Here is a 12736-nt window from a genome sequence, read left to right as displayed (position 1 = left end):
TAATAAAATAAAAATAAAATAAATAATAAATAAAATAAAATTACATTGTCTCTTTTGCTTACCTTGTTCTTTTTCTTAGAAATTTTCTTTGCAGGTCTGAAAAAAACCCAACAATTCTTTTCAGGCAAATATTAAATACTTAAAATACAAAGCATATCTAAACCTATTGTTTCTGATATAAAATCTCTGCATTTGAAACTAATTTTCCACAAAGGGGATTAAACAACAGAGTAACATTAAACAACATAGAAAACATACTACTGCTAATATTAACAAAGGATTAGGTGTATCCAGTTCTAGTATATGTGCTGCTGAAGCAAGCACAACAAAGTACTAACGTTAGGTAAAAACTAACAAAAGCAAAGGAAAATCCTAATGCTACTTGCATTATTTGATAGGAATGATACCATTGTTTGTGTTGTTGTCATTTTACTAAAAATAAGCTTTTACTGGCACTAAAACCTACTTGGAAAGTGCAAGTTAACTCCCTATATGAAAGAACCCCTTTTTAACAATCATGATATTAACGTGTTGAAGACTCACTATGCAACTACTCTCTAGGCATTACTATGAGCACTTTACATGTCTTCAAGGTATTTGAAGCCCCACAACAATCCTATGAAGTAGGTTATTATATTAGGTATTTTACACAGGAAGAAAATGAGGCACAGAAAGTCGAAGTGACTTGCCCAAGAAGCCCTAGTCGCTGGCCAAGAACAGACCCTGAATTCAAACCCAGGAATGTGCCTTCAAAGCATGTGTTTTATACTATGTGGTTAAAGTAATACTCCAGTGTTTCTAACTAATATGACAGCAAATGAATCTATATTATGATTCGATTTCTAGCTATAGTGATACATAACAATTTCTGAATCTTACACATTTTTTAAGAGACTTTATACTTGGCAAGATGGGAAATCTACTTTCAATAAACTAAAGATTTGCTTCTTCTAGAGAAGTTCCTTAACAGGCATGCATGCATGCATTCATTCATTCATTCATTCATTCCACTGTTTATTCCCACATTCAACACATACTTATTGAGCATACAATCTGTGTCAATGGCACTGTTGGTACTGGAAGCATGCTTTTGGTAATTTAGAGCTCTCTAGTCCAAAAGGAATAATCTGTTATGGATTACTAGTTTCTTTTCCAATTGTAAATAAACAAAATCTTCCCCTTTCCCCAGAACCTAAATAATATTAACTTAACAGAACCAGAAACTTTAAAGTCCCTAACAAAATCATAGCTATTTGTGATATTATCAAAGGCACTGGATATCTAAAAGCATCAAGGAAGGATTAGTTTTATTCAGAATGGCCTCAGTGCTTGCATACATTTATGATAAGGGTGTGTGTGTGTGTGTGTGTGTGTGTGTGTGTGTATACAAATATATACATATAGAACTTATACACATATACTTATATATACATATAGAACTTATGCAGCCATATATATGTATATGTATATGTATATGTATATGTATATATATATATATATATATATACTTGCATACATACATATATATTTTTAAATCTGCACATTCAATTGTATGAGAATACCCCATTGTGGAACCAATTCAGAATAAACCAACTTCTTTCACAAAATCACATGAATAAGGGTACTAAAGACAATTACTATAATCTTTAAAAGATAATGTAATACAATCAACAAACTTCCTAATGTTTGGAAACGCAAACAAAATTAAATTAACTAACCATGTCTATCTCTATTGATCATTTCCAACAGCATACATACTCTAAAAGCTCCCATCTTAAAATAAAAAGAGAAAGAAAATGCCTTTGCAATTCACATTCTTTTTCAGTTATCATCCATTTCTCTACTACCTTTCCCAATTAAAATGCTCTAAGGAGTTGTTTACACTTACTCACCTTCCATGCTTCCATGGTGACTACTGAAACTGCTCCTTGACAAAGTCACTTACCCTCATCACAACTTTTCAAGCAGTGTGTTTGATATGTTGAGTATTTCTTGCCTTAGCTTGGACCTACCTACACTACAGCATTTTATTTCCACAAAAGGTAATCACTGCTAAAATTCCTTCACAGGCACATAAGGAATTTATAGATTTTACCTGCTTTCATGCTGATCCTTTTCACTGAAATGGCTGCCATCATTCTTTTGTAGTGGACCACCAGTTAGGGAATCTGCCTTCTGCAACACTGGTGTGATCACAGATCCTTTTGATGTCCCTTTTTCATTTTCACCTTTCTTTAACTTCTTCATATGTAAACCAGGTTCCCTCCTTAAAGAAAAAGCATTAAAAAGCCATAAAAAGCCAATGTTTTCTAATAATTTTACTGATAAAGAATAAAAAGACAATTTTCATCAAGTTCTGAATTTTACCCATCTGACTTAATTTGATTAATTCAGAGAACAGTGCTGAAGTACCAACCATACACAAGGAAATACTCATCTGTTGCTTCAAACACAGGTAAATATACAATTAGAATACAATGTGATTTGTAAGAATTGACATGTGAAAAGCTGTAAGTGAGGACGAGAAAGGCTTTACTGAAGAGGGAAAATAAACAGCAGAGGTCACCAGGGAAAGAAACGGGAGAAAACCATTTTCTTAGAGATTAGAATGTGAGCACAAAGATTACACAGATGGCATCTAGGTGCCTTGAAAGGAAAAACTATAAGCTTATAGGAACTTGGAAAAAAAAACATAAAATACATGGAAGCAAGTAGTAAGAGATCAGTCAGGAAAGAAATTCTGAAGAACCTTGAAGGTTACACTAAAAAGTTAGAGTTCATTTCCTAAAGGCAGTGACTCTTAGACATGGGAGTAATAACTAGATGTGTGCTCTATTTTTGGCTTTGCTTTGAAATATAAGAACTCTTAATTTCAACAAAGTTTTAAAGTAGCATGAGGTCCATATAACATGAAAGAAGAAATCAGGGAAATATCTTAGGGGAAAAACTACTTTTAAAATACCCATATGTCAGAGCGATATCAGTATCATAGCTGAATAAGATGTGCCTCATTGCGTCTCCCCACCTACAACAAACTGGCATCTTATCCAACCAAGGGCAAAACTACCTTTGCGGGAGCTGTGGGAATCTAGCACCATATTCCGAGGGACCGAGGAAAAGTCTTGCCTACCCGTGCATCAGGTAACAGGCATACATACTACAGTCTAATCTGTGGACCTAGCAATAGCCCATAAAGTGCCTCCAGCCCCTCCCTCTCAGCCACATCTGGGAGTCCCTCCCTAGAAAACACTGTCTAGGATAATCACCCGCGGATGAGAGAGCCTTTTTGGAAAACCAGGTGTCCTGCAGAGAATTTCCAGCATACCACTGGAGCAAAAAAATCAGGTGTGGACACACTGAAGAGGTAGTCATTAAAGACTGGAGGAGGTGACTGCTACTTCAAATGCAAAGACAGCAATGCAAAACTGCAAAGAATATAAAATATCAAGGAAATATGATACCATCAAAGGATCACAATAATCTTCCAGTAATCAATCGGAAACACATGGAGATCTGTAATTTATTCAAAAGAGAATTCAAAAATAGCAGTTTTAAGGAAACTCAGTGAGTTACAAGAAAAACACAAAAAGCCAATTCAATAAAATCAGAAAAACACTCTATGAATAAAATGAGAAGCTTAACAAAGAGCTGGAAATAGTAAAAGCTAACTAAACAAAAATCCTGGAGCTGAAGAGTATAATGAAGGAGATGAAAAAAGCAAGAGTGATCACTGACAGGAAATGGATTAAGCAAAAAATAAAAATGTGAATTGAAAGACAGGAACTATCAAATTATCCAGTCAGCAGAGAACAAAGTAAAAAGAATGAAAAAGAGTGAGGAAAGACTATGTGACTACAAGTGAACCCTCATAAGGCTATTAGCAATTTCTCAGCAGAAACCTTACATTCCAGGAGGCAGTGGGATTACATATTCAAAGTGCTAAGAGAAAAAAGACTACCAATCAAGAATACTTTACTCAGCAAAATTATCCTTCAGAAGTCAAATCAAATAAATACATTTGATACACCGCATTAACAGGATAAAAAAAAATCATATCATCATCCCAGCATGTGAGGAAAAAGCATTTGACAAAATTCAACATCTTTTCAGGATTAAAAACTCTCAACAAAGTGGGTACTGAATTATCACACCTGGACATAATGAAGTCCAATATGATAAGCCCATAGCCAACATCATATGCAGTGGTAAAAAACTGAAAGCTTTTACTCTAAGTTCAAGAACAAGGCAAAGTTGCCCACTTGACCACTCCTATTCAACAGGATAGAGGAAGTCCTAGCCAAAGCAGTCAGGCAAGAAAAGGAAATAAAAGGCATCCAAATCAGAAAAGAAGAAATAAAACTGTCTTTGTTTGCAGATGATATGTTCTTATATATAGAAAATCCTGAAGATACCACCAAAAAGCTGTTCCAAGGATGAAGGATACAAAATCAACATAAAGATGCAGGGGTGCCTGGGTGGCTCAGTCAGTTAAGCTTCTGACTTCGGCTAAGGCCATGATCTTGTGGTTTGTGGTTCAAGCCCCCTATTGGGCTCTGTGCTGACAGTTCAGAGCCTGGAGCCTGCTTTGGATTCTCTCTCTCTCTCTGTCTCTCTCTCTCTACCCCTCCCCTGTTCACACTCTGTCTCTTTAGCCTCTACTACAAAGCTGTGATCATCAAGACAGTATGGTATTGGCACAAAAACAGACACACAGACCAATGGAATAGAATAGAAACCCCAGAGGTGAACCCACAAATGTATGGCCAACTAAGCACTGACAAAGCAGGAAAGAGTATCCAATGGAAAAAAAAAAAAAGGCAGACTCTTTCTTCTGGGAGAACTGGACAGCAACATGCAGAAGAATGAAACTAGACGACTTTCTTACACCATACACACAAATAAACTCAAAATGGATGAAGGACCTGAATGTAAGACAGGAAACCATCAAAACCCTAGAGGAGAAAGCAGGAAAAAAAACCTCTTTGACCTCCACCGCAGCAATTTCTTACTTGACACATCTCCAAAGGCAAGGGAATTAAAAGCAAAAGTGAACTACTGGGACTTAATCAAGATAAAAAGCTTCTGCACTGCAAAGGAATCAATCAACAAAACCAAAAGGCAACCGACAGAATGGGAGAAGATATTTGCAAATGACATATCGGATAAAGGAAGGGCTAATATCCAGAACCTGTAAAGAACTCACCAAACTCTACACCCACAAAACAAATAATCCAGGGAAGAAATGGGCAGAAGGCATGAATAAACACTTTTCCAAAGAAGACATCCAAATGGACAACAGACACATGGAAAGATGCTCAACGTCATTCCTCATCAGCGAAATACAAATCAAAACCACACTGAGATACCACCTCATGCTGGTAAGAGTGGCTAAAATGAACAAATCAGGAGACTACAGATGCGGGCGAGGATGTGGAGAAACGGGAACCCTCTTGCACTGTTGGTGGGAATGCAAACTGGTGCAGCCACTCTGAAAAACAGCGTGGAGGTTCCTCAAATAATTAAAAATAGAACAACCCTATGACCCAGCAATAGCACTGCTGGGAATTTACCCAAGGGATACAGGAGTGCTGATGCATAGGGGCACATGTACCCCAATTTTACAGCAGCACTTTCAACAATCGCCAAATTATGGAAAGAGCCTAAATGTCCATCACCCGACGAACGGAGAAAGAAGATGTGGTTTATATATACAGTGGAATACTACTTGGCAATGAGAAAGAGTGAAATCTGACCGTTTGCAACAACGTGGATGGAACTGGAGGGTAGTATGCGAAGTGAAATAAGTCAGGCAGAGAAAGACAGATACCATATGTTTTCACTTATATGTGGATCCTGAGAAACTTGACAGGAGACCATGGGAGGGGGGGCGGGGGGAAAAAAGTTACAGAGAGGGAGGGAGGCAAACAATAAGAGACCCGTAAACACTGAGAATAAACTAAGGGTTGATAGGAGGTGGGGGAGAGGGGAAAGTGGGTGATGGGCATTGAGAAGGGCACCTGTTGGGATGAGCACTGGGTGTTGTATGGAAACGAATTTGACAATAGATTATATTTAGTAAAACAAAATTACAAAATCAGCATCAAGAGATCAGTTGCATTTCTAAACAATAACAATGAAATAGCTGAAAAAGAAATATAAGGAAAAAATCCCCTTCCCCAAAGCATCAAAAAGAACAAAATACTTTGGAATAAATTTAATCAAGGACTTTCTGAAAGATAGGTACAGTAAAAACTACAAGACATTGGTAAAAGAAACAGCAGAGACACAAACAAATGGGAAGATACCCCGTTGTTTATGGATTTGAAAAATTAGTATCATTAAATATCCACATTACCTGAAACGACCTACAGAGTCAATGCAATCCTTGTCAAAATTCCAATGACCTTTTTCACAGAAATAGGAAAAGCATTCCTCAAATGTGTAAGGAACAAGAAAGACCCCAAATAGCCAAAGCAATCCTAAGAAAGAAGAACAAAGCTGGAAGCATCACACTTGCTGGTGTCAAACTATTACAAAGTTATGGTAATAAAAACCGTATGAAGTTGCACAAAAACAAACACAAAGATGAATGAAACAGAATCAAGAACCCAGAAATAAACCCATGCATAAAGTCAACTAAAAACCCATGCATAAAGTCTCTTTGTTAAGAGACCCAAGAATACTCAAAAGAGAAAAGGTAATCTCGTCAATACATGATGCTGAGAAAACTGGATATTAACATGCAAAAGAATAAAACTGTGCCTCTACCTTACACCACTCACAAAAGTCAACCCAAACTCAAATAAAGACTTCTATATAAAATCTTAAATCGTAATACTCGTAGAAGAAAACACAGGATAAAAGCTCCGTATTTCAGACGGACCCAGTCCTGGCAATGAACCCATTGGAATAAAGGGATGACCTACCTGACATATTTTTCTCATGTTATACTATTTATTTTTGACAGTGACAGAGACAGAGCACAAGCAGGGGAGGGGCAGAGAGAGAGGGAGACACAGAACCTGAAGCAGGCTCCAGGCTCTGAGCTGTTAGCACAGAGCCTGACACAAGGCTCAAGCTCGTGAAGTGCAAGATCATGACCTGAGCCGAAGTTGGACGCTTAACCAACTGAGCCACCCAGGTGCCCCGACATATTTGAAATTTTGAAACACGCCGTTAAATCACCTTTCCAAAAGGAGTTACCAATTTCATCCAGCCACAGTGTCTAAGAATGTCATTTTCCTCACATTTCCTAACTTTGATTATTTTTTCAATAAAATATTTATGACCACAAAAATAAATATTTATTTATTTCAATAAAATACTATGACTGCAAAAAATGGTATCTCGTTGGTATTTACATTTTTCTCATTAGCACGTAGGATGAAATATCTCCACGAAAAATACGAAATTTGTTCATCGTGAACATTAGCTCAAACTAGAAAAGTTTGTTGCATAGGAAAATAACAATGACCTACTATTTAAATACTGCTATAGGCTTACCTATCAGAATCTTTTTTTTCTCCAAAAGGCAATTGATGGTTATCAGTTTTCCCATTCTGTCTTTGTGGAATTAATCCAGCAGCCGCAGCATCATGTATGTTTTCTGATACTTCCATGTCACTTCCTCTGTGCTTCTTTTTTTCTTCAACCTTTAATGGAACTTGATACTAAAGGTAATTGTTACTTTAGTCAATAAAAAGAAGTTTTTTTCATTCATTTTATCAGCTGACACTTAGTTTGTCATAATTTCAAAGGAGGAAAATATTTTCTGTTTACTTTATCATTACAAGTAACTGTAATTTTTATAAACTCTGCTTCATTTCTGTTGAAATTAAAAAAAGCAGAAGTTACCAATATTTCTAAAAGGGCTTTCTTAATTTTGTACTCTTATTCATATCCACACTTTGCTACCGAGAATTCCCCACCCACCCCCACCCCATCTGACCAAGAGATACAAAGAAATAAAAAGACAAAAGACAAAATGTATCCTTTTCTATCCTTACCACCTGGGTTTTACACAACAGCCAGATTTAAAACATGGGACATGGAGGTCCTCCAGTAACAAAAACAGGGAGCTTTCCTCTTTCTGCACGGAGCTATTCTTTCCCTGACTGCCTTTTACAATTCTTTTTCTTTGGGATCCTAAGGTTCTCAAAAGAAGTGACAGTGTCCCCTAAAATTTATGAACCAAAGTTTGCCACAACACAAAAGGAACAAAGTGAAACGGACGTTAGGGTGGAATTCTGGGAAATTAGCAATGTTCTCCGAATCTCACATTCAATAACCATAACATTGTATAGGGAGAGGGTATAAACGTAATGATCACCTTTAATTCCATTTGCTACTGATAACGCGAGTAAAACTCAAAAAGGTTAAATGATTTGTCCCAAGTTCCTAAAGTGGCATTACCTAGCATTTTATGGCGCCAAAAGAGATGATACAATTCTTGAATGCTGACTCAGAGAAATGACCACAAATTCATTATGTTAATCAGATGCATGAAAAGTGTGACTTTGGCACAGTAAATTAATACCTTGATAGGGGACGAGGGGATTAGCTACTTATTCTTCTAAAGGAGGGTATCTCTAGGTTTTGTCTATTTCTAAACTCCACACATCTCAAAACTCAGTTTTCTCCCTTGGAGTTCAATACTGAAGCTTTGCTGAAGGTTTGTGCTTCCTACATGGTAAAAATCATACAGGCCAAAATCATACTTTATTGAACATAAAGTGAAGGTTTGACTCAACAGAAACATCTGAGAATGATGATTTAACAAACGTGGGGAAAAAAGCAGTGATAATACAAATAGCTGTTATTAAGCTTATCTCAAAGGGGTCATGTTGAAATTCTAAGTTCCAAGATTGTGAGTAAAGCAGACAAGACTGCATATATTTGTGGGCAATAAGCTGAGAAATTCCCTGAGCCTGCACTGATGGCTTAACCAGGCATAAAAAATTACAAAGCCATAGGATGCTCACACCCAAGTTTGGGTAAACAAGATTAGGTAACTAAGTAGAGAGAGGGCGGGGCAAAGGCTCCAAGACAAAGGTGTGTGAGGGAAACCAGATTAGATATGCAGGAGGACACACTCCCCAATTTAGTCCTATGGCAGAAAGCTGCTTTCACAGGAAGGAAGGACCAAATTAGGTAAACAGGTAAATAGGGCTATAGGCGGTAGGCTGCAGGGTGAAGATGCCCAGAGGGGAGCTAATTAGCAAAAGAAAGGTGCCTTGTGGATCCTGAGGTAGCATCCTTCTTCTCCCCTAGACTAGCTGAGATAAAGAGAGAAGCTGCCTCAGGTCTGTTGTTAACAACCATCTGCCAGGCGCCAGGATTTTGTTTTATATTGACCCAAACCCCTAACACCCTATATCTTCAAACCCCCTTTCCCTCATGCCCATGAGTTCATGTTCACAGATTGATTGTGTCTTTTGGGCACGTCCATCACCATGTTTGGAAGCCTTCTGATCCTAATAAAAACAGAGCAAGGACCCTTAATCTGGGCTCCTGTGTTCTCCGGGACATTAGCCATCTCTCCTATTGTAATCCTGCATCCCGCTGCTGTCTAGCTAGACAAGCAAGAACTCTAGGCCCAGAGTCTACAGACACATACTGAAGCAATAAATAGATTGCCTTAGCTGGGAACATTTGTGTATCTTCCTTCTCTTAGTTATTGCTTCTTTCCCATTTTATTGTTTATGGAAATGCAATTTATATTGACGTCAATATGTTTTTTTTTTAAAAAACCTGGAGATTATTATGTTTTTTAAGCAGTTTCTTTATGTTTATTCTGGTTCATGAGGTCACATGGTACTTACATAGCTAAGTTAGTTTCCCAGTTCATATACTACTTGGAAGACTGACACAGAAACTTCAAGGAAAACAAATCATGAGAATGTTTTCCTGAACTCCTATTTGTTAGATAGCAGAAATAATCTATTTCCAGACACAATTACTTATTTAGACAATTCCATTGTATGCACACTCTTGTTCTCTTGAGTGGAAAATCAGAATGGATTAGATAATTGCTAAAGAGAAAAAACAAGAGTAACAGCAAGGTGGACCTCTATCTCTTGTGCAGGTTGAACTTTCTCTCTTTCCAAAGACAGGAACTCTACTTGTGACATGCCTATCTCATTCTTAAACCTTTGCATATCTTGATGTAAGTCTTCACTTAGATATACTTCAGATGCTGGAAAACTAGATGCTGAAGAAGAACTCACGATTTCCAATTCAGAATCAATACTTTTATAGTTATGAGTACTGGCATTATCTGCATATAATGGCTTCTGGAAAAAAGTCTTGTACTGGTTTGTTTTCTCGTAAGTGTTTGTGACAGCAGAAATATCATCCCTTTTTGTTTGAACCGTGCGTTTCATCACATCGCAGCAGGCAAGCCACAAATCAAAAAGGCTCTCTGAATAACTAGACTGAGGTCTAATTTACAATCGGTGGTATTTTGGTCCATATTTTTTGCCATTTGCATGTCAAACTCTTGGCCTTCTTTCACTTTAAATGTAACTAGTGGGATCCTTGCTTTTTTTATTTTCTATATCATTTTAAAAATCCTCATTGTTGTTAAAAAGATGCTCAATGTCTGGTTTGTTCTCATTTTCATAGTCTGATGTTCTTTCTTTCTTTCTTTCTTTCTTTCTTTCTTTCTTTCTTTCTTCCTTTCTTAATATGAAATTTATTGTCAAATTGGTTTCCATACAACACCCAGTGTTCATCCCAACAGGTGCCCTCCTCAGTGCCCATCACCCACCCTTCCTTCCCTCCCATCCCCCATCAATCCTCAGTTTATTCTCAGTTTGTAAGAGTCTCTTATGGTTTGGCTGTCTCCCTCTCTAAGGTTGTTTTTGTTGTTTGTTTGTTTTTTCCACTTCCCCTCCCCCATGGTCTTCTGTTAAGTTTCTCAGGAACCACAAAAGAGTGAAAACATATGGTATCAGTCTTTCTCTGTATGACTTATTTCACTTAGCGTCACCCTCTCCAGTTCCATCCACGTTGCTACAAAAGACCATATTTCATTCTTTCTCATGGCCAAGTAGTATTCCATTGTGTATATAAACCACAATTTCTTTATCCATTCATCGGGTGATGGACATTTAGACTCTTTCCATAATTTGGCGATTGTTGAAAGTGCTGCTATAGGGGCACCTGGGTGGCTCAGTCGGTTAAACGTCTGACTTCAGCTCAGGTCATGATCTCACAGTCTGTGGGTTCGAGCCCCACGTCAGGCTCTGTGCTGACAGCTCAGAGCCTGGAGCCTGCTTCGGATTCTGTGTCTCCCTCTCTCTCTCTGCCTCTCCCCTGCTCATGCTCTGTCTCTCTCTGTCTCTAAAATAAATAAAAACGTTAAAAAAAAAAGAAAAAAAAAGGAAGTGCTGCTATAAACATAGGGTTACAAGTGCCCCTACGCATCAGCACTCCTGTATCCCTTGGGCAAATTCCTAGCAGTGCTATTGCTGGGTCATAGGGTAGATCTATTTTTCATTTTTTGAGGAACCTCCACACTGTTTTCCAGAGTGGCTGCACCAGTTTGCATTCCCGCCAACAGTGCAAGAGGGTTCTTGTTTCTCCACAATCCTCGCCAGCATCCATAGTCTCCCGATTTGTTCATTTAGCCACTCTTGACCGGTGTGAGGTGATATCTCAGTGTGGTTTTGATTTATATGTCCCTGATGATTTGCTTTCATTTAAAGAAAGCTTAGAAGATGACTGGCAAGCATATTCTGGGGACCCAGAGTATGAATGAGAGAGAAGGACATTTTCAGGACTAGGCTCCTTTTGTTCAGGAAATGCCTGAAATACTACCGAGACAGACACTCCAAATGCATCTTCTTCTGTATTTGTCCAATTCGAAGGCATTTCCTTTCAGTTGGTTCCTTGTTAGAGTGACCCTGTGGTGGTTCTTCTTCAAGATGAGTAGGAATGCTGTATGGTTAACAAATTTCACCAAACTTCTGCTTTCACTCACTGGTGATGAGTTTTAAGCTCTTTTTCCAGTCCATTTTGCCTTATTTGATCCACATTTCCTCAAAGTTTTGCATAGAAGCGTGTCTTAAATATACAGATATATCATGCTCCCTATCACATCCCTTATCCATTGCTGGTTCTTGAGTCACTTTTTGCAGTTGCAAAAACGGATGGTTAATTTCCTTGTTTGGATTTGCACATGAATTTTCTGCCAGGATACATGGTTGTAAAAACACCTTACCCTTAAGTAATCAAGTACGGACAAAGAAAAATGAGAAAATAATTACAATTTTACTGTTAACTTTCTTAATCTATGTTTAGTTGTTCCCAAGTCACTGGATTGTAACTTCCTGTAAGAAGTGAAAACTAACTTGCCTTAGCCTAAGACAGAAGGAAAATATGAACTCATAAACTTAAGCTTGTCAGTTCTTGGAACTAAACAATTCATTACATGTTAAATCGACCAAAAAATTAAGTTAGATGATTTTTAATGTTACAAACCTTAAAAACTATTTAGCTTACCATCCCTTATAACGAGCACTAAAGTGCATTTGAGTACTTTTTAAAGATTAATAACTAGAGAATTGGATAACTTTAAATTATTAGCAGCCAAATCAATTAATATCAAAGAGAAAGAAATGCGCTGGCGGTGTGAATCGGCTTAAGATTCTCTCTCTCACCCTGCCCTCACCTACCCACGTGCTCTGTCCTCTCTCTGTCAAAAGAAATAATGAAAAGAAAAAGAAATCATAAG

The 12736-nt window shown here is 37.6% G+C and overlaps 1 protein-coding gene across 1 annotated transcript in view; it reads right to left on the bottom strand.

Annotated features, from left to right (window-relative positions):
• The window catches only part of LOC115505017 (ankyrin repeat domain-containing protein 26-like), a 56215-nt gene that overhangs the window by 42310 nt on the left and 1169 nt on the right, over nucleotides 1-12736 (bottom strand). The window contains exons 2-4 of the mRNA XM_032591863.1: nucleotides 7504-7670; nucleotides 2096-2266; nucleotides 63-96 (exon numbers count right to left, since the gene is read on the bottom strand). Of these exons, the coding sequence (XP_032447754.1) occupies nucleotides 63-96; nucleotides 2096-2266; nucleotides 7504-7670 (372 nt within the window). The remainder of the gene's footprint in view (nucleotides 1-62; nucleotides 97-2095; nucleotides 2267-7503; nucleotides 7671-12736) is intronic.

This window comes from Lynx canadensis, chromosome F1 (assembly GCF_007474595.2).
Source record: "Lynx canadensis isolate LIC74 chromosome F1, mLynCan4.pri.v2, whole genome shotgun sequence".
Lineage (NCBI taxonomy): Eukaryota > Metazoa > Chordata > Mammalia > Carnivora > Felidae > Lynx > Lynx canadensis.
The sequence above is the reverse complement of the archived record's forward strand: the minus strand, read 5'-3'. Positions and strand labels throughout refer to the sequence as shown.